This window comes from Conger conger, chromosome 5 (genome assembly GCF_963514075.1).
Source record: "Conger conger chromosome 5, fConCon1.1, whole genome shotgun sequence".
Lineage (NCBI taxonomy): Eukaryota > Metazoa > Chordata > Actinopteri > Anguilliformes > Congridae > Conger > Conger conger.
Window position 1 is genome coordinate 63,863,782 of NC_083764.1, and position 26,959 is coordinate 63,890,740.

The 26,959-nt window shown below is 52.1% G+C and overlaps 2 protein-coding genes across 7 annotated transcripts in view; one reads left to right on the plus strand and one right to left on the minus strand.

Moving 5' to 3' along the window:
• The first annotated feature begins 556 nt into the window (after positions 1-556).
• LOC133129214 (sphingosine 1-phosphate receptor 3-like) lies at positions 557-4,612 on the plus strand. 2 transcript variants are annotated; one of them, XM_061243147.1, is made up of 2 exons: positions 557-909; positions 2,951-4,612. In XM_061243147.1, exon 2 carries the CDS (start codon positions 3,080-3,082, stop codon positions 4,241-4,243), a length of 1,164 nt encoding a protein of 387 aa, XP_061099131.1. In that variant the 5' UTR covers positions 557-909; positions 2,951-3,079; the 3' UTR covers positions 4,244-4,612. The 2 variants fall into 2 exon arrangements, with proteins under 2 accessions (XP_061099131.1, XP_061099132.1); XM_061243148.1 differs by having other exon boundaries at positions 557-739.
• A 4,942-nt stretch (positions 4,613-9,554) lies between these two features.
• Positions 9,555-26,959, minus strand: part of LOC133129784 (SH2 domain-containing adapter protein D-like) — a 23,943-nt gene continuing 6,538 nt past the window's right edge. For all 5 annotated transcript variants that reach the window (XM_061244083.1, XM_061244080.1, XM_061244082.1 and 2 more), the window contains exons 3-7: positions 26,822-26,959; positions 22,498-22,716; positions 14,549-14,717; positions 13,476-13,595; positions 9,555-10,618 (exon numbers count right to left, since the gene is read on the minus strand). The exon at positions 26,822-26,959 is cut by the window's right edge and continues 13 nt beyond it. In XM_061244083.1, the coding sequence (XP_061100067.1) occupies positions 10,432-10,618; positions 13,476-13,595; positions 14,549-14,717; positions 22,498-22,716; positions 26,822-26,959 (833 nt within the window). In that variant the 3' untranslated portion in view covers positions 9,555-10,431. The remainder of the gene's footprint in view (positions 10,619-13,475; positions 13,596-14,548; positions 14,718-22,497; positions 22,717-26,821) is intronic.

The following is a 26,959-nucleotide window of genomic DNA, read 5'->3' on the forward strand; positions in this document are numbered from 1 at the left end:
TAGCCAGGTAATTTCTCTCTTCCTCTCCCGCTCCCACTCTCTCTCTCTCTCATTTGTAGACGGATGCACATCTATATCAGTCTCTGTAAAGGAGGAGATAGTTAGCAGGGCGTTGCTGCAAAAGAGCGTGTGTGCTCAGTCAATTTAGCCTGTATAAATACAGGTTAATAAAGATATTCCGTCACAGACCAAACCGTACATTGACCACCTGACAACATCGAAAACTCAGCGCAGGTTGCTCTTGGACATGGGCGTTTGTGGAGGCGTGGCTATGCCACAGGCTGCTTAGCCAATCGGGATTATAAAACTACAACACAAGATTATAAGGTTGCTGCATTAGAGCCAGAACAGACCGCCGAACTATTGATATTAGCATACAGTCTTCTGACGTCCCCACCAAAACGTGCCAGGAGATTGTACGCGGGGTAAACGCCCCCCTTCTGCCGCGCTTCTTATCACGCAATTGGACGACGGGGATTTGGCTGCCCGAAGCAAACACGCCCAGTCCCCTTAGATCCGAACAGCTGAAGAAAACTACAAATATACTCAGAAAAGTTTGGGAAGGCGTCTGTGACACAAACTCGAGATGACGGCGCCACACCTTTCCAGACGGAGACTTAGACGGTGCTGAAAAAAAAAAGAAAAAAAAGGGCCGCGCGCCTGGGAAAGTGGAGACGACCGTCAAGGGACCAGAAATCGTGAGACCAACGAGTGACATTTGGATAGACCGCCAGATAATGTACGGAGTGTGTATAAAAATAACCAAGAAAACATTGTTCTGCATCGAGTGAAAAAAAACAAAAACAAACAAACAAACAAACAAAAAAAAACAGAACAAATGAACGTGTATCCCGCGAGCGGACAGTCTGACCGGAGATTGAAGCGGCTATTTCTTGCACGCGCCACCAGGTAGTACGTCTGGGGTTGCGGTCATGGTTTTGTAGTTTGCAGTCTTTCTGGAATTGTGCCTACTAGGCTAGAGAAGCTATCGTTCTCCGAGTTATGCGTAACTGCATAAGGTTTAAGGTTTTATTATTTATCATATTTGTTTACCACATGGTCATACCGTTCGCTGTAAGTCAGCTGGTGCACCACACCGCAAGCCATGAAAATGTTTTGTTTTTTTAATTATAAAATGCACGTTAACCAAACACCTTAAGATCTTACTGAAGTTGGTAGACGTTAGTAATTAATGCAGTCGTACACACATTCTACAATATGTGTTACCAAATTATTTCTCCGAGTATATGAAGTCTACATAAGTACCCGTTCAACCATGTATTTTTCTGGGATAATGCGTAATTGAAATGTAAATGTGCCTTTGCGGGCGGGCGTAACATTTCCATAAACCATTATTCATTCGTGTCAGTCGAACCTGGGAGACGAGCTCCGCGAGAACGGTCTCCCAGGTGACAGGTGTATTAGCTCGTCTGCATGTCTCTGTCCGTGCACGTGCGAGAAAGTCAACATCGGTGCGGGAACAGTGTGTGTGACACTGGTGTTTTATAGCGAGAGTATACGTGTGGTATACGTGTAGGATGCGTGTAGTTTTGGACGCCTTTGCAAAAAAAAAAAACAAACGGAAAAATCCTGTACTATATGTTTTATTCTATATTCATACACTCAACCAACTTATTAAGTCTTCTGCTGCGGTAGCCTATCCACTTAGAGGTTTGATGCGTTGTGTGTTCAGAGATGCTCTTCTGCATGCCACTGTTGTAATGTGTGCTTATTTGCGTTACTGTCACCTTCCTGTCAGCTTTGACCAGTCTGGCCCTTCTCCTCTGACATCTCTCATTAATTATGCGTTTCTGCCCACACAACAACTGCTCACTGGATGTTTTTTGTTTTTCACACCATTCTCTGCACACTCTAGAGACTCCCAGGAGATCAGCGGTGTGTGAGAAACTCAGGCAATTTCAACATCATTCCACGGTCAACGTAACTTAGATCATATTTCTTCCCCATTCTGACATTTGCTTCGATGAATTTAGTTGCTGCCACGTGATTGACTTATTAAATATTTCCACTCACAAGCAGGTGCACAGGTCTACCTATTAAAGTGCTCACTCGGTGTATATTATATTTTATTTAGCATTTAAACAGGGAATGATGTTTTGGATTGTGTGAATAATATGTGGGTCTTGTGGGAGAGAGGGCCAAGAAAACAACAGGAGCTGAGTTGAATTAGAACCAAATAGTCGCAAATTCCAAAACTGACTGAATTCAAGACTGAATTATAACCAGAAGTAATTGTGTGCATTCTGCGTGTGATTAAACACACTACACTGAATAATTTCTACATCCATTTGACATATAATGCACTTAATTAAACATTTTGGCTTGCAACTCGGCTTGTAAAGAAGGCACTACACGCTCAATGTAGCCTACGTTGAAGATTTTACGTACAAATGTATAGGTATATGAAACACCAAAAACGACAAAATATTTTCTGAGTATTTGGAGCGAAGAAAGAGGGGAAAACACTGGCGGGAAAAAAACCCCAAACAGATAAGATATGAAAAACGCTCGTATATGCATCACCATATTCGATTCCATTTATAGAAATGTTGTTATAGTACGGATGAACTGCAGTGACTTTCCAAAGAAACAAAGGCAGACAGTTTGTGCCTGGTAATAGTTTTGGAATGAAATACATTTCTGCGTTCGATTCATGCCCGGTGCAATTGAGCCAACCAAGAGAATCAGGCGGCCGCGTTTGCACTTTTTGACAGTATTTACTGGGTTCCAATAGACCAGACAAGCTCAGTAAAATGCAGAAAAGTTTTTGAATCCAAAACAATTACGTATTTGACCCAGTTTGTAGTACTGACAAACAACGGTCGGTCGCTGTAAGGAGTACAATTTATTTTACAGTAAAAAAAAAAAACACCACTATGCATAGTTACGCGTATGTAGAATAAACCTGTTTACGACATTGTTCCCGCAGCTCACAATCCCAACGTCGGCGATGACATCACCGGAGTTGCCCCACAACCGAGCCGAGCGCATATTTCCCTGCCCTCTGGCGCCCTCTGCCGTCTGAAGCCGAGAACTGCAGCCCGAGCGAACGGCAGGCATGCAGCCGCCGGCGGTGGAGGAGGGAATGAACGCGGAGATCGTGGAGCACTACAACCACACGCGGAAGTGGGAGTGCCGCTCGCCGGACGACCCGTACAAGACGGCGGTGCTGGTGCTGATCTGCGGCCTGATCGTGCTGGAGAACCTCACCGTGCTGATCGCGCTGGGCCGCAACAAGCGCCTGCACGGCCGCACCTACCTGCTGATCGGCAACCTGGCGCTGTCGGACCTGCTGGCGGGCGTGGCCTACCTGGTGAACAACTTCACGTCGGGCCGGCGGACGTTCTTCCTGACGCCGGCGCTGTGGCTGGCCCGGGAGGGCAGCATGTTCGTGGCGCTGAGCGCCTCCACCTTCGGCCTGCTGGCCGTGGGCGTGGAGCGCCACCTCACCATGGTGCGGCTGTGGCCCTGCCGGGCGCCGGGGCGCGGCCGGCTGCTGGGCATGCTGGCCGGCTGCTGGGCCGTGTCGGCCCTGCTGGGCGCCCTGCCCAGCCTGGGCTGGAACTGCCGCGGCCGGCTGGAGGCCTGCTCCACCGTGCTGCCGCTGTACGCCAAGAGCTACGTGGCGTTCTGCACCAGCGTGTTCACGGCGCTGCTGGCGGCCGTGGTGGCCCTGTACACGCGCATCTACCGGCTGGCCACGTCGCGCGGGCGCCGGGCGTCGGAGCGCGCCCTGGGGCTCCTGCGCACCGTGGCGGTGGTGCTGGGCGTGTTCGTGGCCTGCTGGGCGCCGCTGTTCGTGCTGCTGCTGCTGGACGTGGGGTGCGGGCCGGGCCGCTGCCCCGTGCTGCTCCGGGCCGACTGGTTCATCGCGCTGGCGGTGCTCAACTCCGCGCTCAACCCGCTCATCTACACGCTGACCAGCCGCGACATGCGCGGCGCCTTCCTCCGGCTGCTGTGCTGCTGCTGGGGGCCCGCGGCGGGGGCCGAGCCGCCCTCCAGCCCCAACCCGGGGTCGGCGCCGGCCCGGCCCGCCGGGGCCCAGGAGACCAGCCGCTGCGGCGGGGGAGGGGCGGGCGGGGCCAGGGCGGGGCGGGCGCAGTCGCCCCCGAGTGTCAATCATCACCCCGACCCCGCCTCCTCCTCCTCCCCCGGCCCGGCCCACTTGCTGTCGGCGGTTCTGGGGAAGGCGGAGACGATAACCGCCCTGGGGAAGTTCTGACGACTCCCAACTGCACGTGTCGCGGTCCAGAATATTCCATCTGTAAGAATTGGGGGTGGGGGAGGGGGGGGCTTGTGAATATTCATAGTATGGTCCAGATTTACAATGAGATTCTCCTTGATGGTGTCCACGCTTTATGGTCTGAGCTGGGGTGCCGTATGGGGCGGTAACTTTGAGACGATTCCTGACTGACAGTGGCCCTCAAAAACGGGGTGAGCTGAGTGGTTGTGATCCCCAAAATCCCTGGCAGGACCCCTGGGTCTGACTGACCCTTCCTATCCAGGCACTAAGGAAACCAATGAATGGGTCAGGCAGCTGCTGGGACACCTCAGAATCATCTGGTCCTCAATTTGCAATGATGTCACAATGATGCCTCTGTTCTGTGACATCGTTTGGAACCATCGGTGACATTCCATTTACAGACCAGAAGTGGTCAGATTATTTTTTCACATTCTTTCATACTGAAAATTGTGTGTATTGTCCATGCGTATCAGAATACTGAAGTCTTATTCATAGATATTTAACAGAAAGATAAATCTTGTTTTAATTGGGAGAGACTTACTTTCAACATTGTAAAACATAGTGACATTCGGGTTATTTGTAAGCATATGACCTCTGTTTCATATACAGCTGTAAGTTATGGTTTGATATATTTGGATTTTTATAATCTTGTATCCATTTGTCAAAATGTCATGGTTATTTTTGCCGGGCAGCTCCACGGTTGTCCCTGGAGACTGCCTGACAATGTTGTTGCGAGTATTACATATAATGATTTTATTATTGGCTGCGCGTTCCGCGGGAGATGTAAATCAGATATTGTTGCCCGACTGGTTTTCACTGACCCGGCTCTTCACAAGTGCACACCAGCACGTGCTGCGCTCACGTTCACGTTCGACGAGATCTCCATTACACTGCGGGACTGGGGAAAATGATCGTTTAGCCGTTTAGATCGTTTAGGGTGTGTTTGGCAACCGGGAATAGACAAGAGACCGGCACTCTGTCATCAAACCAAACGGGTTCGGCGGTGCCTTTGAGTGCGTGATGATGAATTTAACACAGCGCTTGGGTCTATCTTTTTCCTGGTAAGTCCAGTTCGTACCCCGGACATCTGTGAAATATTTTGGATTTGCGCACAGTACCACACATTCTTTTTTCCTCCTCCATTTGAAACGGAGAGTGATATTCCTCAGTTCACTGTTTGACATATAACCCGACAAACACAGTTCTCTGCGCGTTACGCTGTGTTACGCTGTGTGCATTGTCCATTGCCTTCACTTCCGTCCTGGAGACACGGAGCGCTCGACTACAAGGCCGTGTGGGGAACGTTCCATGTGTATTCAACTGTTACTCAACACTAAATGAAATCTGACCTTTTAAACCTGACAAAACATCTGATAAATAAACAGGAAAAAGATTCCAGTGTGCTATAATTTTATTTCCTTTCCTAGTTTTTGTCACAAACGTCAATCAACAGAGTTTACTATGAGCTGACTGTGGGGAACTGGAGTGTGTGTATAAATTATTTATGTATGAAATAGACATAATATTTGACCACAAATGTTATTTTTATTTTTATTGGGTATTAGTGAAACTTAAGAGTATATTACTTTATTGTGATGTTCAATTATTTAAAAAATACTTCAGTTATCAGTAATTATTAATGAAGGTAGTTTCGAGGAGTGAGCTCAACACCTCCATCTAGTGGCAAACTGAAGAGCTACAAGTGTTTCATGGGTTGAAGGCTGAGCTTTTCCACCTGGGACCCCCTGCCGGGCTCAAAAGCATTCTGGGGGACCCATCTTAAAATTTAAGTAACATTTTTTTTTGGAAATATTTTTCCAAAAGCTATTTGTAGCCCAGCAGCAGGGATCATTAAATCACGGTCCTCCTCGAGCCGGGATCTGCTGCTTTTCCACCCCCCCTTCACCTGGACGTCCGGCGTCAGACAATCTGGCCAATCGGTAGCACTAATTGTTCAGCTAAATACCTGGGAGAAAAGAAAACCAGGGCCGGATTTGGTTCAGGAACAGAAAATACGTAAGGAAAAATGTAAAAAAAGTAACTGCCAAACATTTGGAAAACGGTTGGTCGTGTCAACAGGTCTGTTTTAGCACAGGCTACTGCTGCTGAGTGGAGCGGTGTCAACTCATCCACACACCAGACAACCAGGGGTCAGAGGTCAGAACACTTCCCTGCGGGGGTCAGAGGTCAGAACGCTTCCCAGCAGCGGATTTCAGAGGCAGAAGAGCGTGAGGTTCCTCTTGTTCTGGGGGCGAGGCGTGGGGTGCGGTCGCCTCCCCTTTAAGCGCGTTAACCTCGCTTCAACCGGACACGGGGGAGAGGACAGCCCGGCGCCCCCGTTGCCACAGTAACGGGGCTGTCGTACAGCCGGGGGACAAAGGCACCATCTGCACAGTGGGGACAGGGGGCTGCTCGGTGACATCACAGGTCAAAGGTCAAGGGTCGTGCTGTTGAACCAGGCGGAAGGCGGGAGGCGGGGCCCGGCTGCTTCGGTCTGCCAGCCACAAGGCAATCTCAAACGCCATTGGCCCGTGGTGTGTCACATGGGGTGGGGAGTTGGACCAATCAGGAGAGGAGGGCATTGTGGTACAGGAAGGGTTGAGAAGAAAAGCGAGTGGATGGGGTGGGGTGGGGCGGGGCGGGGGGGATCAGGGTTTTAGGGTGACAGCTGGGAGGCAGGCCCCTGGGGGGGGGGCAGTCCCAGACGGGGACCCTGTCACGCAACAGGGCGCTCTGTCTGGGGTACGAGCTCCCTCACGTGGGCCCAGCGTCCCAAATCCCTTTCACACACACTCACACGCACACACCATACTCACATATACACACACACACACCACTCACACACAACACAAACTAAATAAAACAACGCAGACTGGGCTGTCCCTGTGACTGCAGCCTGGAGGAGCACTGGACAGAACGGTCACCTCACACGCCTCCTCCTGTTACTCCCGTTTCCACGCCAACCACACGCAGGCCACGACATCACCAGGGCGCTGCTGTAACCAGCTCAGTGGCCCAGCCCTGTATTAAGGCAATACATTTTAAAATGCACTGCTATAGTGTGTGGGTAGGCCCCCCCCCAGCCAGGTACAGAACCTCCACAGGGCTAGCGCTAAATGTGGCTACAGCCCGTCAATGCACTGCGTTACCCAGGAATAGAGCCCCGTTTTGGGGGACGGTAGGCGCTCATCTCAGCTCTCCCAGACCGGCGGTGATGTTAAGTGAGCAGTCAGTTTGATTGGTCGTTCAGACTTGTGAATAAAAATGCATTCCAACAGCACACAGGGGAGAGCAGGCTCTTGGGTCCTCCCCCTCGTCATGCTGGTGGACAGGGAACAGGGAGGTGAGGATCGCAGGAGACTCACACACTCATACTCTCACTCACTCTCATGCACACTCACACACACACACGCACACGCACGCACGCACGCACGCACGCACGCACGCACGCACGCACGCACGCACGCACGCACGCACACACACACACACACACACACACACACACACACACACACACACACACACACACACGCGCACACGCACACGCACACACTGTGAGATCACTAACAGGCAGCAGGTGGTTGGGCTCAGCAGTCATTGCACTGTAATTAATGTGGGATCTACAACTGGTCCATTCCACAGGGAGCGAGCAGGCCTGAGAATGTGTGTGTGTGTGTGTGTGTGTGTGTGTGTGTGTGTATGTGCAGGGACCAAGCAGAGCTCTGCATGTTGAGGTTTTGGCAGCAACTGATGGTTCCGTAAGAGGACACCTGTGATTGTGCAAGAGTGTGTGTGGCTCAGCAACAAACACACACACACCCACACAGTCTCTTTCTCTCTCACACACACACCTACACTCTCTCCCTCCCTGACACACACACACACACACACACATTCCCTCTCCCCCTCTTTCTCTCTCACACACACACACACACACACACACACACACCCACACAGTCTCTTTCTCTCTCACACACACACCTACACTCTCTCCCTCCGACACACACACACACACACACACACACACACACTCTCTCTCTCCCCCTCTTTCTCACACACACACACACAGTCTCTTTCTCTCTCACACACACACACCTACACTCTCTCCCTCCCTGACACACACACATTCCCTCTCCCCCTCTTTCTCTCACACACACACACACACACCCACACAGTCTCTTTCTCTCTCACACACACACCTACACTCTCTCCCTCCGACACACACACACACACATACACACACACACTCTCTCTCTCCCCCTCTTTCTCACACACACTCCTATCTGGTATGCTTGCATACACACCCATGCAGTGAGCATTATGGCTGTTATTCATGGCATGCCAGCCATATAACCCTGTGGTTATTTCCACACCATCCTGCATGATGACTGTACTAAAGCCAGATTACATTTCATAACCCAGGGTACAATAAGCACAGCAACACGGCAAGTAAACAAAGCTGGTAGCACAGGAACAGTGCTGGCTGTAGAGAGAGAGAGAGAGAGAGAGAGAGAGAGAGAGAGGGAGGGAGGGGAGGGAGAGAGAGAGGGGAGAGGGAGAGAGACGGAGAGAAAGGGGGAGAGAGTGTGAAAGTCCTTAAGTGCACTCTTCATTTATATCTATAGGGGAAGAGGGAAGAAGAGAGAGAGAGAGAGAGAGAGAGAGAGAGAGAGAGAGGATGAACTGATTGGTAACCACATTTCCCAGGGTCTCCCACTGAGTACAGCCCCACCAGTTCCAGAATGCACCTCTCCTTCAGCAGGCATGTAGGTAACAGAGGGAGGAGAGAGGTGGGGGAGGAAGGGGGCACTCTGGGAGATATCTCCGTGTTTATCTCAGTGTCTGCCCTGCCCTGCCTGGGCCCAGTACTTCTGTACACACATCGACCTACAGACGCATGTCTGCGTCTTATTTATTTACAGTCCTGTAAATACGCCAACGTTGTACAAGCCCTCGCTTTTGAGTGTGTGTGTGTGAGGGAGTATGGGAGTGTGGGAGTGTGTATGTGTGCAAGCGCGAGTGAGTGTGTGTGTGTGCGCATGCATGGGAGTGTGGGAGTGTGTATGTGTGCAAGTGCGAGTGAGTGAGGGAGTATGGGAGTGTGTGTGTGTGCGCATGCATGGGAGTGTGTGTGTGTGTGTGTGTGTGTGTGTGTGTGTGTGTGTGTGTGTGCGCGCGCGTGTGTGTGAGTGTGTGTGTGAGTGAGAGAGTGAGTGTGTGTACATGCCTCTGTTTGTGAGCTTGAGTGAATGCATGTACACTACATCACTGACATTTCTGGAGCAAGACGAATGGTAAGTAAAGAACACAATAAACCTTTTTTATTTCCCCAGTAGAAGTGAAAAGCTAAAATAACTTGAACGTGTCATTACGGCTGCCTCCATCGTGAACAACAGTTATATTACAATCGGTCAGAACGACGTTTATTGTTTGTAAAGAACTTTGGTAAGAGCTGAAGTTTCTAGAATTTGCAGAATTTCTCTTGCCTGGACCAGCTCCTCTCCGGACACAAAGCCTTGTGAAATACAGAGAACTCCAAACAGCGAACGGACAGTGTCTAATCTAACACGCGGCATGACAAATATGTCCGTCTCTCCAAAAGCCACAGACCACCGAAAATCCTTTCTTTTTGTTTTCTGTGGAAGGGACTTGGTATGTCAAGCCGACCAATAAGACTCTACTTTGGTTCATCAGGAGAGATGTCATTGGTCAGTCATGAAGCGAATCCAACCGAACAGACCGATAGCAAAGTTTTTTTCCCCCCTTCAGAGGTTTTCGAATATAACGGTCATGGTTTCCATGGTCCAGTTTCAGTTTGTGTCAGTTCAAATTAAAAAGTCTTCTCTTTGCCCAGCTGAACTGTCCAATCAGAGACCAGGTTGCACAAAAGTTTGTCCATTAAGAAGTCATTCCAGTGCCCAGTGAAAATCCAAAAAGAGAAAATGTTTGTGTTTGAGAGATGGGCTCAAACACAAACAGGAAAGAGTGACCAAAGAGTGTAAAGAACCACACACACACACACACAGCCATCGAAGCTCTAACAAGGGTACTCGTAGGAAAAACAAAAAAAAACATTTAAAGTTCTTCCGCCTCCATCCGCGTCAATCAAACCAACATCCAATCAGAAGCCCCGTCTCACAGCAGGTGGCCCAAGTCCAGCAGTCCAATCAGAGGGTCTGTACCACGACGGGGAAGAGCAGGGAGAGGTGCTCGGCCCCTCTGATTGGCAGCTTGTGGGTGGTGTAGTAGTGGATGCCCTCGGGGATGGTGTGGAAGGGCGGGCTGTTCTGACCCAGGATGTAATTCCCCTCCCGAGAGACGGAGAACTTCATGTGCATGAAGCCCTGGCAGCTCCTGGAGGAGAGGGGGGGAGAGAGAGGGAGAGAGAGAGAGAGAGAGAGAGAGAGGGAGAGGGAGAGGGAGAGGGAGAGGGAGAGGATAAACGTCAGGGCAAAATCCATATTGAACACTTTGTTCCTATAAGCCATGACCCATCAACAGCTTAAAAGCAAGAAGAAAAAAAACAACAAAAAAAACAAACAAAAAAACATGGCTCTTAAGTTATACATTCTCTCACTGTTCCTCTTCCTCTCTCACACACACAGCGCTTGCCACATGTGGCACAGCACACTCCAGTACACACACACACACACACACACACACACACACACACACACACACACACACACACACACACACACAAAGGAGGTAAAAGGAGGATTAAACAGAGATGAGTCGGGTCACTGCACTGCCCCCGGGTGCGCGCATAGAGGGGGCTGACAGATGGAATTGACAAAATAATACATTATGAATGCGTCTCTAAAGACACGTGGGCAGCAAAACAGTCACTTACCCTTTTAACCCTTTGAAGAGCAGAGCCGTGTCCGAAACCCCATACTTAGCGTACTGCATTTCAATGAAAATCGGCCGGAAACTTAGCATGAATGGCCTAGTATGCTCGCATGCGGTTTCAAACACTGCCTACGTTATTTAAGTCATGTTCTAGGACTCCAGTTACCAGCGGTGATGCATTAGAAGGTTAAGCTAGGACCACTCTAATCATACCATATTTGTGATTTTACACCTTAAAGAGTTAAATCAGATGTTTGACAAAGCACCCTTCAAAGCAATTAATTCAAATATGCACCAAGTTGTGATGGACATTTAAGAGATAAGGGAAAAGAGAAAGGAGAAAGAGAGGGAGGGAAAACAGGTGGTTGAACACAGAGGGACAGAACTGGAAAAGAGAGGAAAAGAACGGGGGAGAGAGAGAGCGAGAGATCGCAAGAGGACGAGGCCGACCGCCGCGCAGCCGCACTTCCCCTTTAAGAGAAGCTCCAGCCATTTTGGCTGTTCTAATTATAGAAGCGGGAGGGAGAACGGACGGCTCTAATTGGCCGGCTGCAATCAGTCATTACACCCGGCGAGCGCGAGAGTGAGAACGGAGCATCACTCATTGCTCGTTGCTGGTTTACCGACCGCCCGGCTGATTAAAACTCAGGACCGAGTCCGGGAGCGCAAGAAGCAGGAACAAAACATCGCTCGTCGCTCGTTCACCCAGCGCCCATCGCTCGTTTATCTACCGGAGAGTCCTGGCGCTGCATACGAAATTACAAATAAATACGACTGCCCTTAATTTGTTTTTATTTTTCTTAAATAGCCTAAATAAAAATATCTTATTTTAAAGTTTTTTTTTTGGTTTGTTTTTGCTTGTTTTCCCAACTCCAAGTGGCAGAGCCGAACAAACAGTACGGGTGGAAACTAGGTCACGTTAATTGGAAGATGCATTTGAGTTCCGCGACTGACGAACTCCTGTGCCGCCGTGCTCACTCGGCCGAAGCCGCCCCCTCTCCTCGTCGCTCAAATTCTGCGGCAGAGATTATAGCGCTCATGTAACGTCTCTTTCGCTGCGACCTGGGGGGGTTGTTTTGGCAGATTAATATTGCTTTGTGGCTCTGGCAAGTCCCCAGTGACCTGAATGTTTCTGCCTGCAGGCAAACTGTACAGCTAGTGAGAACGCATAAATACATTAATGAACATTTGTGACGTACAAAATATGTTTAATATCGGTGTGTGCACGCCTGTGTGTGTGTGTGTGTGTGTGTGTGTGTGTGTGTGTGGAGGTACCTCCAGGCAGTAATTAAAGTAGAGAAGAGATGCACTGAATAACAGAGAGACCCTGCAGGGGGGGAGCCTGGTCATTCAGAACTTATGGAGCTGACCTTCACAGAGCGAGAGAGACTGAGTCTGAGAGAGAGAGAGAAAGAGAGAGAGAGCAGTCGTACCTGAGGGAGAGAGAGAGGGAGAGAGAGCAGTCGTACCTGAGAGAGAGGGAGAGGGATAGAGAGAGGGATAGAGGGAGAGAGAGCAGTCGTACCTGAGGGAGAGGGAGAGAGAGAGGGATAGAGGGAGAGAGAGCAGTCGTACCTGAGGGAGAGGGAGAGAGAGAGGGATAGAGGGAGAGCAGTCGTACCTGAGGGAGAGAGAGAGGGAGAGGGATAGAGGGAGAGCAGTCGTACCTGAGGGAGAGAGAGAGAGGGATAGAGGGAGAGCAGTCGTACCTGAGGGAGAGAGAGGGAGAGAGAGCAGTCGTACCTGAGAGAGAGGGAGAGAGCAAGGGATAGAGGGAGAGCAGTCGTACCTGAGGGAGAGAGAGAGGGAGAGAGCAGTCGTACCTGAGGGAGAGAGAGAGGGAGAGAGAGCAGTCGTACCTGAGAGAGAGAGAAAGGGAGAGAGAGCAGTCGTACCTGAGAGAGAGAGAAAGGGTTGGAGGGAGAGAGAGGGATAGAGAGAGGGATGGAGGGAGAGAGGAAGGGATGGAGGGAGAGAGAGAGGGAGAGAGCAGTCGTACCTGAGGGAGAGAGAGAGGGAGAGAGAGCAGTCGTACCTGAGGGAGAGAGAGGGAGAGCAGTCGTACCTGAGGGAGAGGGAGAGAGAGAGAGCAGTCGTACCTGAGGGAGAGAGAGAGAGAGCAGTCGTACCTGAGAGAGAGAGAGAGGGAGAGAGAGCAGTCGTACCTGAGAGAGAGAGAGAGGGAGAGAGAGCAGTCGTACCTGAGAGAGAGAGAGAGGGAGAGAGAGCAGTCGTACCTGAGAGAGAGAGAGAGGGAGAGAGCAGTCGTACCTGAGGGAGAGAGAGAGGGAGAGAGAGAGAGGGATAGAGGGAGAGAGAGGGATGGAGGGAGAGAGAGAGGGAGAGAGAGCGGTCGTACCTGAGAGACAGGGAGTAGTCCGTGCGGCAGGACTGGCTGTGTCTCACCAGGTAGCTGCACTCCTTACACAAGGTGAGCAGAGACTCCGCCTCCGAGCGAGTCAGAGCACCGTGGTACCACCTGACACAGAGAGGAGGGGTTTACACACCTGTACCTCTACACCTGTCCATACACACACACCTGTACCTCTACACCTGTATACACACACCTGTACCCCCCCAAACACACACACACCTGTACCGCTACACCTGTCCATACACACACACCTGTATATACACACACCTGTACCTCTACACCTGTATATACACACACACCTGTACCTCTACACCTGTACATACACACACACACACACCTGTACCTCTACACCTGTATATACACACACACACACACACACACACCTGTACCTCTACACCTGTATATACACACACCTGTACCCCCCCAAACACACACACACCTGTACCTCTACACCTGTACATACACACACACCTGTATATACACACACCTGTACCCCCCCAAACACACACACACACACACCTGTACCTCACACACACCAGTATATACACAAACCTGTACATAGACACACCTGTACCCCACACACACCTGTACCCCACACACACCTGTACATATACACACACACATACACACACCTGTCATTTTTTCCCTACAGCCTTTTTCCTCCTAAACTGGAACCACAATCTCAGCTGTATTCAGGCCTGAAGGTTTCAGGTTTGAATTCCAGGTAGGATACTACGGTCGTACCCTTGAGGTAAGGTGCCTTACCTGAACTGCTTCTGTACATATGCAGCTGTATAAATGGACACTATGTAAAAAATGGAAGTCTCTCTGCATAAGAGCATCTTATCTTAAGAGCATCTGAGACTCTCAGCCACTCTCCAGCCGCCAGCCTGTGTCGCGTGTTTACTTTATTTTATTCTTTTATTCTTCCACCACTGAATATTTCAGTGGCTTTCGGCAGTGAGATATTAAGCCAGACAAACTGGTGCATAAGTAATGCGGATTAGCGCGCGCGAGCATGCTAGCACGTTAGCACGATATGCGCGCGCGGTACGTACACCTGCTTCTCCAGGGGCAGCGCGGGGTCCACCCGCTCTCCCAGAATGCCGTGCATGTCGGAGGCCTTGCGGTACTTGGCCCCGCCCCCTGCCAGCGGGTTGGTCCTGGGGGGCCGCGCCCTCTCCGTCTGATTGGCCGAGCGGTCCCAGTCCGTCCCGTCAAACTGCACTGCTCCGGGGGCGGGGGGGGAGAGAGAGAGAGGGGGAGAGAGAGGGAGAGAGGGAGAGAGGGAGAGTGAGAGTGAGAGTGAGAGTGAGAGTGAGAGAGTGATAGAGAGAGAGAGATCATGTACTGTATAATCATTCCAACAACAAAAACAACATCAACAACATCCAAATCCAAAGAGACAACCCAGCTAACAAAACATTCTCACAATGTTACTGGAATGTTTTGCCAACATCAAACTGCACCGCACCGGGACAGAGGTACAGAGGGAGGGAAGGAGGGAGAGAGGGAGGGGAAAAAGAGATCTTGATGTCATGTATCATGCCAAAATACCAGATTCAAAGGATCTACAGCTAAAACAAAATGTTCTCACATTGTTAGTGAAATGCTTTGTCAATGTTATTTAACGTTGGCGCTAGATTGTGAGAATGTTTCACATTCGCCGAGAGGTCCCATAATGCACTGGGTGGCCAGAAGCAGGAACATACAAATAGCACAGCTGCAGCAAAGGATTGTGGGAAATCAACAGGCTTGATAACGGGTTTGCCAGTTTCACCAATCAGCCTGGCATCTTGTGAGCAAAGTTTCTAAAAGCAAAGTTTAAAAAGGAAAAATAGATCAAAAAGGAGAGAGAGAGGGGAGCCATGTGCCCTGGAGAGGCGGTGAGGTTGTTTTTTTCAAGCTTAATGCACCAGTGTTTGAGGTCAGTCCCCTGGAAGAAATACCACCTTCGATTTCATCTGTCCTGAAAATCTCATTAGAATCCCAGGCAGCCAACCATGACAGCACTGCATCACCACCAACACTCAGAATCCTGTCCACAAGATTCCACAACGCCTAGCAACCAGCCCGGAACCCAGAGAGAGGCGGTGACATCATCATGACCAGCTTCTCCAGTGACACATTAATGTTAGGTCACACACACACACACACACACACACACACACTGAGACTCTCACAAACACACATAAACAAATATACAAACAGACTCTCTCACACACACACACACACACACACACACACATTCTGTCTTTCAGACTCGCACCTCTTGGCTGGTAAATCTCTCACAGAGTCTCTCTCTTTCTCACACTCTCTCACACACACACACACACACACACACACACCTCTCAGCTGGTGAATAATTGAGCGCACACACTCGGCTGAGTGCACACACTCCGTGGCGGCGGCGGATGCGTGGCCCAGCGTATGGGGGTTTAACCTTTTCAGAGCTCCCTCTGCTCCCACGCCTGTCAGAGCCAATCACAGTGACAAAGGGCACCCAGTGTCACCCAAACCCCGCCCCCGTTCCCGTTCCCCAGTCCACCACATCAACGGTGTCATTGCTTCGACCTTCGACCTCTACCACGGCAGCTCTATAATATCAATTCTTATTCTTCCCTGGACCTCCACTGACTCCTCAGCCTAGACTCATCACGCATCATCATCATCGTCAGCGTCATCATCATCTCTATGCCCCAAGCGGTCTGTACATCGCCCTGCTTTACAGACACAGTCACATGACATCAGACCCCGAGTCATACGGAGTCGATTTGGATTAAAGTACTTCTCTGAGCTCGACTGATCTTGCCTGTGGTGCACGGCAGTTCGCACGTGTTAAAGAGTCTGGCGCGTGTGGGTTCCCGTGCACCAGACCAGTTCGCACGTGTTAAAGAGTCTGGAGCGTGTGGGTTCCCATACACCAGACCAGTTCGCACGTCTTAAAGAGTCTGACGCGTGTGGGTTCCCATACACCAGACCAGTTCGCACGTCTTAAAGAGTCTGGCGCGCGTGGGTTCCCATACACCAGACCAGTTCGCACGTGTTAAAGAGTCTGGCGCGTGTGGGTTCCCATACACCAGACCAGTTCGCACGTGTTAAAGAGTCTGGCGCGTGTGGGTTCCCGTACACCAGACCAGTTCGCACGTGTTAAAGAGTCTGGCGCGTGTGGGTTCCCGTACACCAGACCAGTTCGCACGTGTTAAAGAGTCTGGCGCGTGTGGGTTCCCATACACCAGACCAGTTCGCACGTGTTAAAGAGTCTGGCGCGTGTGGGTTCCCATACACCAGACCAGTTCGCACGTGTTAAAGAGTCTGGCGCGTGTGGGTTCCCATACACCAGACCAGTTCGCACGTGTTAAAGAGTCTGGCGCGTGTGGGTTCCCGTACACCAGACCAGTTCGCACGTCTTAAAGAGTCTGGCGCGTGTGGGTTCCCGTACACCAGACCAGTTCGCACGTCTTAAAGAGTCTGGCGCGTGTGGGTTCCCATACACCAGACCAGTTCGCACGTCTTAAAGAGTCTGGCGCGTGTGGGTTCCCGTACACCAGACCAGTTCGCACGTGTTAAAGAGTCTGGCGCGTGTGGGTTCCCGTACACCAGACCAGTTCGCACGTGTTAAAGAGTCTGGCGCGTGTGGGTTCCCATACACCAGACCAGTTCGCACGTGTTAAAGAGTCTGGCGCGTGTGGGTTCCCGTACACCAGACCAGTTCGCACGTGTTAAAGAGTCTGGCGCGTGTGGGTTCCCGTACACCAGACCAGTTCGCACGTGTTAAAGAGTCTGGCGCGTGTGGGTTCCCATACACCAGACCAGTTCGCACGTGTTAAAGAGTCTGGCGCGTGTGGGTTCCCATACACCAGACCAGTTCGCACGTGTTAAAGAGTCTGGCGCGTGTGGGTTCCCATACACCAGACCAGTTCGCACGTGTTAAAGAGTCTGGCGCGTGTGGGTTCCCATACACCAGACAGGCTCAGTAAAGCGGAGGAAAACATTTGAATCCAAAACCGTTACATATTTTACCCGGGTTCATATCACCGCCTGGGAGACCGAGCATAGGGAGCGATGGAAGGGGGAAGAGGGAGGGAGGGGGAGAGAGAGAGAGAGAGAGAGAGAGATGGAGGGAGATGGTGAAAGAGAGGGACAGAAAGGGATACATAAACAAACAAATGAAGTTTGTGTTCATATTGTTGTTTGTCAAACTGTCAGTGTAAATACAGACTGTGTTTATCCGCCTCCCAGGAACGCTCCGTTTAAACATGGATTTGACAATGAGACGGAGAGAGAGAGGGAGAGGGAGAGGGGGAGGGTGCGAGGGAGAGGAGGGGGGAGAGAGAGAAAGAGGGAGAGGGGGAGAAACAGTGAGAAAGAGGGAGGGAGAGTTAAGAAACGAGAAAAGTGAGAGCAAAGGGAGTTTGTAAGACAAGTAAAGACGTGATGGGAAAGGGAGAGAAAATGAGGTGCGCGGTCAGCGCATCACTGATTCTAACCAATCAGTGTTTCACTCTGCAAATACAGCATTTTGATTGGTTCAGAGAAGTCAGTGAAAGAGAGTGAGAGAAAGAGGGATGGAGAGAGAGGGAGAAGGAGAGAGAAGGAGAGAAGGAGAGAGAGAGAGAGAGAGAGAGAGAGAGAGAGAGAGAGGGATGGAAAAGCATCAGTGAAGAGACAGACGCTGGTATTTCTCCCTGGAGACATGTCAGGGCTGTGGGTCGTTAAATGGTAAACTCTTTACTTTGGCAGAAGTGACAGTTTATACTCTCAAAAGCGAAAGAAAGCCAATACGACTAGTCACACAGTAACAGACATGGCCTGGCCAATCACACGACGACAGACATGAGCTGGCCAATCACACGGCGACAGACACAAGCTGTCCAATCACACGGCGACAGACACGGCTTGTCCAGTCAGAAACCAGCTGTGAAACTCCACCAATGACTCAACAGCAGAAGAACACCAGTAAGATTTTTTACACTGAAAACTTTTTTGTAACTTCCACACTGGTTCCCGGAAAAGGAATGACAGTATATTTGTAAATACACAGAATAATTGCTTGGCTTGGTTCCTTTTCTATGTATAAATATTTAGTGAGCAGATTGTGGCCCTCCCACACGCTGACACACAGGTCTGTCTCTCTACACCTCTGGATAACAGCAGACAGGACGAAGGACAGACCAAACAATTAGAGAGAGGGAGAGAGAGGGAGTGTAGGAGGGAATTGCCTCTCTGTGCGAGTTATAACCCTGTGTGTGTGTGTGTGTGTGTGTGTGTGAGAGAGAGTGTGTGTGTGAGCGAGTGTGTGAGTGTGTGTGTGAGAGAGAGTGTCTGTGTGTGAGTGTGAGTGTGCGCGAGTGTGAGTGAGTGAGTGTGTGTGTTTTGTGGGGGTGCCATTACTGCAAGGCTGCAGCTGCAGAGACACAGAGGGGGGTCAGGGTATTGACAGATTTCAGACCCCCCTCCCTGGCCATAATCTATCCCTGGAGCCAGGAGTATCTGCGCAATTCCAGGGTCCTGACACCGGCCCCCACCGAACCGACATTCAATCTGCTCCAACCCGCCACCCCACCTTTCATCTCCCGCCCACGGTAACTCATCCATTACTCCTCCGTCTCGCATGAGCACACATTTCCCCGGGGTCAGAGGTTAAACCGTCCGTTAGCCAGCCGAAACCGCGGGACACTCGAGCCGGGGGGGGGGGAACGCGGGCGCCTTATCGGCCAGTCTGCCGGAGCGTCTCGGCCGGAGCGTTTACACAGCTGCCGAACGAACCCAGCTCCTCCCCGCGTCTCCCCAAAGGCCGCCCGTGCGCACACCAGCACCGGGCCCGTCTGAGGCCTGAACCCGAGACCCGCCCTCCCGCGCACGCTTCAAACGCACAGCGTTTACACTAAACGCGAGATACATCGCCCCAAGCGGAAACGGGGGAGGAGCAGTGTTTTTACTGAAACGTCAGACCATGCCATAAGGAAGGCATTTACCCGACGACTGGGAGAGTGTAGCTGTATGTTACACAATATTTTAAGAAAATATTAACCTTTCTCAGGGTAGGAACTCCCCCAAATTAATTATTAACGTCATACAGTGAGACGGGCAAGCTTTGATATCGAACACCTGGGACACATTCCGACCGCTTACTTTTCTCCCTTTTCTGTTATTCGCTCCCGACCTGGAGACCGATCGAGGGCGGCCATCTTTAAAGACATTCCAGCCCCTTAAACGTTCTGTCGCTGACGTGGCCTCAAACTGACGTTTTGACGGACGCGAGGGAATTCAATTTGCCGATTTAACGGTCCTAACCTCTCCCGATGGGCGGAGCTTGGGGCAAGAGAAGGAGAAAAGAAACAGAAATAAGAAAGATAAGGGACTGGAATGAGCGGTAGGTGCAAGTTTAGTCAGAGGTTTTTTATGGCGAAACTACATTCAAAATTCAATTTAGTATAATATTAGTCAGTGTCTGTGAAACTAGCCCCACAGTCTTTTTTTGGGGCTGTTCCGGCTGTTTAATATCAAAGCTGGCTCACTTTTCAGTGTCTGCGTACGACATCAATAATTAATTTTGGAGGTCGCACCCCGAGAGAAGTTAATGTTTTATTAAAGTGTTTGGGGCTGTTGGCGTGTTTAACATCATCTGCAGAGCAGCACCCATTAGTGAAGTCAGGCGGTGCAGCAGAGATGCCTGCAGGACGTGGGGTTGAGTAGCACTGCAGGACGTGGGGTTGAGTAGCACTGCAGGACGTGGGGTTGAGTAGCACTGCAGGACGTGGGGTTGAGTAGCACCTCAGACACTGCAGGGCGTGGGGTTGAGTAGCACTGCAGGACGTGGGGTTGAGTAGCACTGCAGGACGTGGGGTTGAGTAGCACTGCAGACACTGCAGGGCGTGGGGTTGAGTAGCACTGCAGACACTGCAGGGCGTGGGGTTGAGTAGCACTGCAGGACGTGGGGTTGAGTAGCACTGCAGGACGTGGGGTTGAGTAGCACTGCAGGACGTGGGGTTGAGTAGCACTGCAGGACGTGGGGTTGAGTAGTGCAGCAGGACGTGGGGTTGAGTAGCGCAGCAGGGCGTGGGGTTGAGTAGCGCTGCAGGGCGTGGGGTTGAGTAGCACTGCAGGACGTGGGGTTGAGTAGCACTGCAGGATGTGGGGTTGAGTAGCACTGCAGGACGTGGGGTTGAGTAGCACTGCAGACACTGCAGGGCGTGGGGTTGAGTAGCACTGGAGTAGATCATTTACACCTGAAAATGGCCGCTGGTGTATCCAAAAGAAACCTTGCTCTTCTATCCGGCAGAAGGCATCGGCGTTCCCTGCACGGCGTTCCCTGCACGGCGATCCGTACGGAAGTGGGAATGACATCGTCACGCACACTGGTGCCGGCTCCCGGGCGTGCGTGTCCCATCTGTCCCAGAATTCCCATCAGGAATGGAGCGTGCGCTCGGCGGAACAGAACACAACACGAGCCGTCTCTCTCTTCCCTCAACCCCCCACCCCCACAGGCAGCGACGGGAGAGGAGGAGAGGGAGAGAAGGAGAGAAGGAGAGAGGGAGGGAGGAGAGAGAGAAGGAAAGAGGGAGGGAGGGAGGGAGGAGAAGAGTGGAGAGACAGAAGAAGAGAGGGATGGAGGAGAAGGGTGAAGAGAGAGAGAAGAGAGGGAGGGAGGAGAAGGGTGGGGAGAGAAGGAGAAGGGCTTTCCCTCTTCTGCGCCAACTTCCGCTCCAAATATTTTCATCGCCCCATCAATTATTCATCAGCGCTTCAGACGCACTCCTGCCTGAGCTCATGAGGCGGTTGAGGATGTAAAGCGTTTTACTGCAGTTTGAGATCCTCGGTTAAAGCAGTTTTGGAGGCATTAAGCTGATCGAGTCCAGGTCATCCAGTGGAGTATGGAGCCTAACACAGACCCTGCACTGAGTCAGTCCTTAAGGGCCTTGCTCAAGGGTCCAGCAGCTGCTACACTGGGGCTTGAACCACTAAGCTTTGGGTCCCAGGCATGGACCTTAGCCACTAGGCTACAGGCTGATAGCAAGACTTTTGGAACCAGACACACACACAGACACAGACACAGACACACAGATACACAGATACACAGACACAGACACAGACAGCCATTTCCTTCAGCCAACACCATGGTATCTCCCCCACGATGGGAACCACTAAACCAGGCCACACGTTACAACAGAACACAACGCTGAAGAGTATATTTTATCTGCATTAAGGGAGGGGGGGGGGGGGGTAAAAGTAATGATCCCTCAGCCCGTTCTCTCGTTAGCTCCTCCTCCAGACAGAACGGGGCCTGGTATTTTAAGCTCCACATTATTCACCGTCTCTGTGCGGGTCCTAATCCCCCAGAGGTGCGTGAGGACGCAGAGGGGCAATTAGAGCTAAAAGCTCCAGAGGCCTACTGAGCGTGCCCGGCCTATACCCCCCCCCCCCCCACCCCCCCCACCACCACCACTGCCCCCCCCCCCCCAAAATAAGCCACACTCACTCACGCACCTGCCCCGCAACGTCAAAAGCTCTGCTGCACGCAGTCGCACAGACATGCATGCAGCCCTGCTTAAAATACACTTTTCTAACACTTTCATACACACACACACACCTCTACTTAAAATATACTTCCTCTCACTCCCACGCACATGCACACAAAAATGCTGAACGTACACTTCTCTCTCAGTTTCAAACACTCCCTCTCTCTCTATGCTGCAGTACTCTACAAACATCATATGCATACATATCAGAATGAGCTTTGGAGACGGGCTCCTTCTTACAGTCCCAGGACTGGTGAGTGTGTGTGTGTGTGAGAGAGAGAGAGAGTGAGAGTGTGTGTGTGTCTGTGTGTGTCTGTGTGTGTCTGTGTGTGTCTGTGTGTGTCTGTGTGTGTCTGTGTGTGTCTGTGAGAGTGTGAGTGTGAGTGTGAGTGTGAGTGTGAGTGTGAGTGTGAGTGTGAGTGTGAGTGTGAGTGTGAGTGTGTGTGAGTGTGTGTGAGTGTGTGAGTGTGTGTGTGTGTGAGTACCTGCCAGGGCTTTAGAGATGTGCTCCTTCTTCCACTCCCAGGGCTGGTCATACTCATCAGCAGGTCGTTCGTCGTCCTGGGGCAGCCGGCTCTCCCGTCCGTCATCCGCTGGCCCCGCCCCCCGGGCCCGCCCCTTCGCCCGCGCCCGCTCCTCATAGGGCGTGTCATACAGCTGGACTCCGCCCCCCGACCGGCTGGAGCCTGAACCCCGCTGCAGCTCTGAGAGAGAGAGAATTATTCACTATTATTATTATTATTATTATTATTATTATTATCATTATTATTAATCATGATCTGTAAAGAGCTTGAGAGATCTAGAAAAGCAGACCTAGAAGGCAGACCTGGGTCAAATATGTAATGGCTTTGGATTGAAATACTTTTCCACGCTTTACTGAGTTTGTCTGCTCGTTCGGAACCTCTGAAATGCTCTCAAAAGCATTTAAATTCTGTCAACGACACAAAGGCCTTAAAATACTCCAAGAGCACCATGGGATTTTTCCAGTGAACCGAACAGAAATGGAACTGGAGAGAACCTAATCGAGTACCGAATGGAAACACACACACACACACACACACACACACACACACACAGGGTTGTGCAGGCCTGACGTGTGTGTGTGTGTGTGTGTGTGTGTGTGTGTGGGTCAGTGAGCACAGCAGATTCCGATAACACCGTCTGAGTCACGTCCATCAGTCTCAGTGCGTCTCCCGAGCAGACTGGTGTGCAGCCGCCTATTCAACCAGCCCTGCCCGAGCTCGGCAAAGCTTTTACAGGACTTCAGAAAAGGCTACAGAACTGGCATTCTAAAACTTTCCACTCACACTCTCTCACACTCTCTCACACTCTCTCACACTCTCTCACACTCTCTCACACTCTCACACACTCTCACACACTCTCACACACTCTCACACACTCTCACACACTCTCACACACTCTCACACACTCTCACACACTCTCACACTCTCACACACTCTCACACACACTCACACACTCACACACTCACACTCTCACACTCTCACACTCTCACACTCTCACACTCTCACACTCTCACACTCTCACACTCTCACACACTCACACACTCACACACTCACACACTCACACACTCACACACTCCAGGTTTTAATGACCTCACTCACAATTAAGACCAGGGCAGGGAGCAGCTTTTAAAGAGGCATGGTGGGCAGCAGTGGTCATCCTTCCAGTTCTTTAAAAAATAAACTCATCTGTATTTTATTTAGCCCCAATTGCCCCCAGGCTGTTAAACATTTTCCACAGGGAATCTCTGTGAAAACACCAGAGCAGACTAAGAGCCCGGCACGACCGATGGTGTGGAAAAACAGGAAGACGGGTTCCTGACCCCGTAAGAGGCAACGGAGCGCCGGGAATACGCTCCGATTCAGAGCGCTCACTGAGCACAGCGGGGTGTGTGTGTGTGTGTGTGTGTGTGTGTGCCCGTGTGAGTGTGTGCCCTTGTCTCTGTGTGTGTGTGTGTGTGTGTGTGTGTGTGTGTGTGTGTGTGTGTGCGTGCCCTTGCCTCTGTGTGCGTGTGTGTGTAGGCCTGTCTGAAAGCCTCCTGCTAGAAGCCACACAGGCACTCAGTCCAGCTAAAAGCATGAAAGTGATCTAAAAACCCCCCAAAACCTAAAAATACTGTTAGGCTTGCTGCGCATGAGAGAGCATGGGGGCAGCACAAAACTGGCTTTGCCTCACTCAGAGACAGGACACAGTCGAGCAGGGACACAGTCGGGCAAGGACACAGGACACAGTCGGGCAGGGACACAGGACACAGTAAGGCAGGGACACAGGACACAGTTGGGCAGGGACACAGGACGCAGTCGGGCAGGGACACAGGACGCAGTCGGGCAGGGACACAGGACACAGTCGGGCAGGGACACAGGACACAGTCGGGCAGGGACACAGTTGGGCAGGGACACAGGACACAGTCGGGCAGGGACACAGTTGGGCAGGGACACAGGACGCAGTCGGGCAGGGACACAGGACACAGTCGAGCAGGGACACAGGACACAGTCGGGCAGGGACACAGGACACAGTCGGGCAGGGACACAGGACACAGTCGGGCAGGGACACAGGACACAGTCGGGCAGGGACACAGGACACAGTCGGGCAGGGACACAGGACGCAGTCGGGCAGGGACACAGGACACAGTTGGGCAGGGACACAGGACACAGTTGGGCAGGGACACAGGACACAGTCGAGCAGGGACACAGGACACAGTCGAGCAGGGACACAGGACACAGTCGAGCAGGGACACAGGACACAGTCGGGCAGGGACACAGGACACAGTCGGGCAGGGACACAGGACACAGTCGGGCAGGGACACAGGACACAGTCGGGCAGGGACACAGGACACAGTCGGGCAGGGACACAGGACACAGTCGGGCAGGGACACAGGACACAGTCGGGCAGGGACACAGGACACAGTCGGGCAGGGACACAGGACACAGTCGGGCAGGGACACAGTTGGGCAGGGACACAGGACACAGTCGGGCAGGGACACAGGACACAGTCGGGCAGGGACACAGGACACAGTTGGGCAGGGACACAGGACACAGTCGGGCAGGGACACAGTTGGGCAGGGACACAGGACACAGTCGGGCAGGGACACAGGACGCAGTCGGGCAGGGACACAGGACGCAGTCGGGCAGGGACACAGGACACAGTCGAGCAGGGACACAGGACACAGTCGAGCAGGGACACAGGACACAGTCGAGCAGGGACACAGGACGCAGTCGGGCAGGGACACAGGACGCAGTCGAGCAGGGACACAGGACACAGTCCGGCAGGGACACAGGACGCAGTCGGGCAGGGACACAGGACGCAGTCGAGCAGGGACACAGGACGCAGTCGGGCAGGGACACAGGACACAGTCGGGCAGGGACACAGGACACAGTTGGGCAGGGACACAGGACACAGTTGGGCAGGGACACAGGACACAGTCGGGCAGGGACACAGGACACAGTCGAGCAGGGACACAGGACACAGTCGAGCAGGGACACAGGACACAGTCGGGCAGGGACACAGGACACAGTCGGGCAGGGACACAGGACACAGTCGGGCAGGGACACAGGACACAGTCGGGCAGGGACACAGGACACAGTCGGGCAGGGACACAGGACACAGTCGGGCAGGGACACAGTTGGGCAGGGACACAGGACACAGTCGGGCAGGGACACAGGACACAGTCGGGCAGGGACACAGGACACAGTTGGGCAGGGACACAGGACACAGTCGGGCAGGGACACAGTTGGGCAGGGACACAGGACACAGTCGGGCAGGGACACAGGACTCAGTCGGGCAGGGACACAGGACGCAGTCGGGCAGGGACACAGGACGCAGTCGGGCAGGGACACAGGACGCAGTCGGGCAGGGACACAGGACGCAGTCGGGCAGGGACACAGGACGCAGTCGGGCAGGGACACAGGACACAGTCGGGCAGGGACACAGGACACAGTCGAGCAGGGACACAGGACACAGTCGGGCAGGGACACAGGACACAGTCGAGCAGGGACACAGGACACAGTCGGGCAGGGACACAGGACACAGTCGGGCAGGGACACAGTCGGCATCCGAAACGTTCACGAACCCGAAAAAGATGAAAGAAAGCAGACACCCCACTACGGCGGGCGGTGACTGTCATTACCGCCGATAATATTCCATACGGTTTAATCACCCAGTCCTACTGGAACCATGGCACTGCACCACACCGCCACACACACCTCACACCGCGGACGGGACATCTCAAATGTTAAAAACCGCCAGTGCTTTCACACCATTAATAATGGACCGTGCCGAGCGGTAGCACCTTCCCATTTCAAAGCACTTCACAGAGCAGTGGAGGGAGGGGGGGAGGGGAGGGGGGCTTCAAACGCCTCCAAAGTGCCACACGCACCTGGGTGACTCACGGCAGCCATTTTGGGCCAGAATGCTCACCCATGTGTGAGCTGAGCCGGGCCTGGGGGAACGTTTACAGTCCCAGAGGGAAACTGCTGCTCACCGAGCGCCGTCAAGTCCTCTCCCGCCAATAAGCCTTTAAATTAAGTTAAGTCTCCAAATCAGAAAGTAAACCCATTTGCTACCTTCGCCCGATGGCATTTTTTGTAGCAATAGCAATTCAACACTACAAAAACACGCCGACCGTGTATTCATGTTTGATGACTAAAAGTTTTACTAACTAACTTCAATATGAGGTTTAATATGCATGTAATGGTAATAGTAACAGTACCGTTATTTGTCTCTAGCCAGTATTCTTTCTGCAAAGACATTGTCCTCCTCATGGAGGCAGAAGGAACGGCGGACACGTACGGGTGAGGAGCCTCTGTGCTTCGTACGGCTCCATGTAGCCGTTGCTCTCCTGCGGAGCCGGTTCTGGTTCTGGGGCGGGACGCGGGTCGGGCCGGGCGTCAAACGGGTCGGAGTAATCCAGGTCACCTGCGTCCGGCG

Bases quoted from the DNA above. Each gene is read 5' to 3' on its own strand.
- LOC133129214 (XM_061243147.1), top strand. From the start codon at position 3,080: ATGCAGCCGCCGGCGGTGGAGGAGGGAATGAACGCGGAGATCGTGGAG.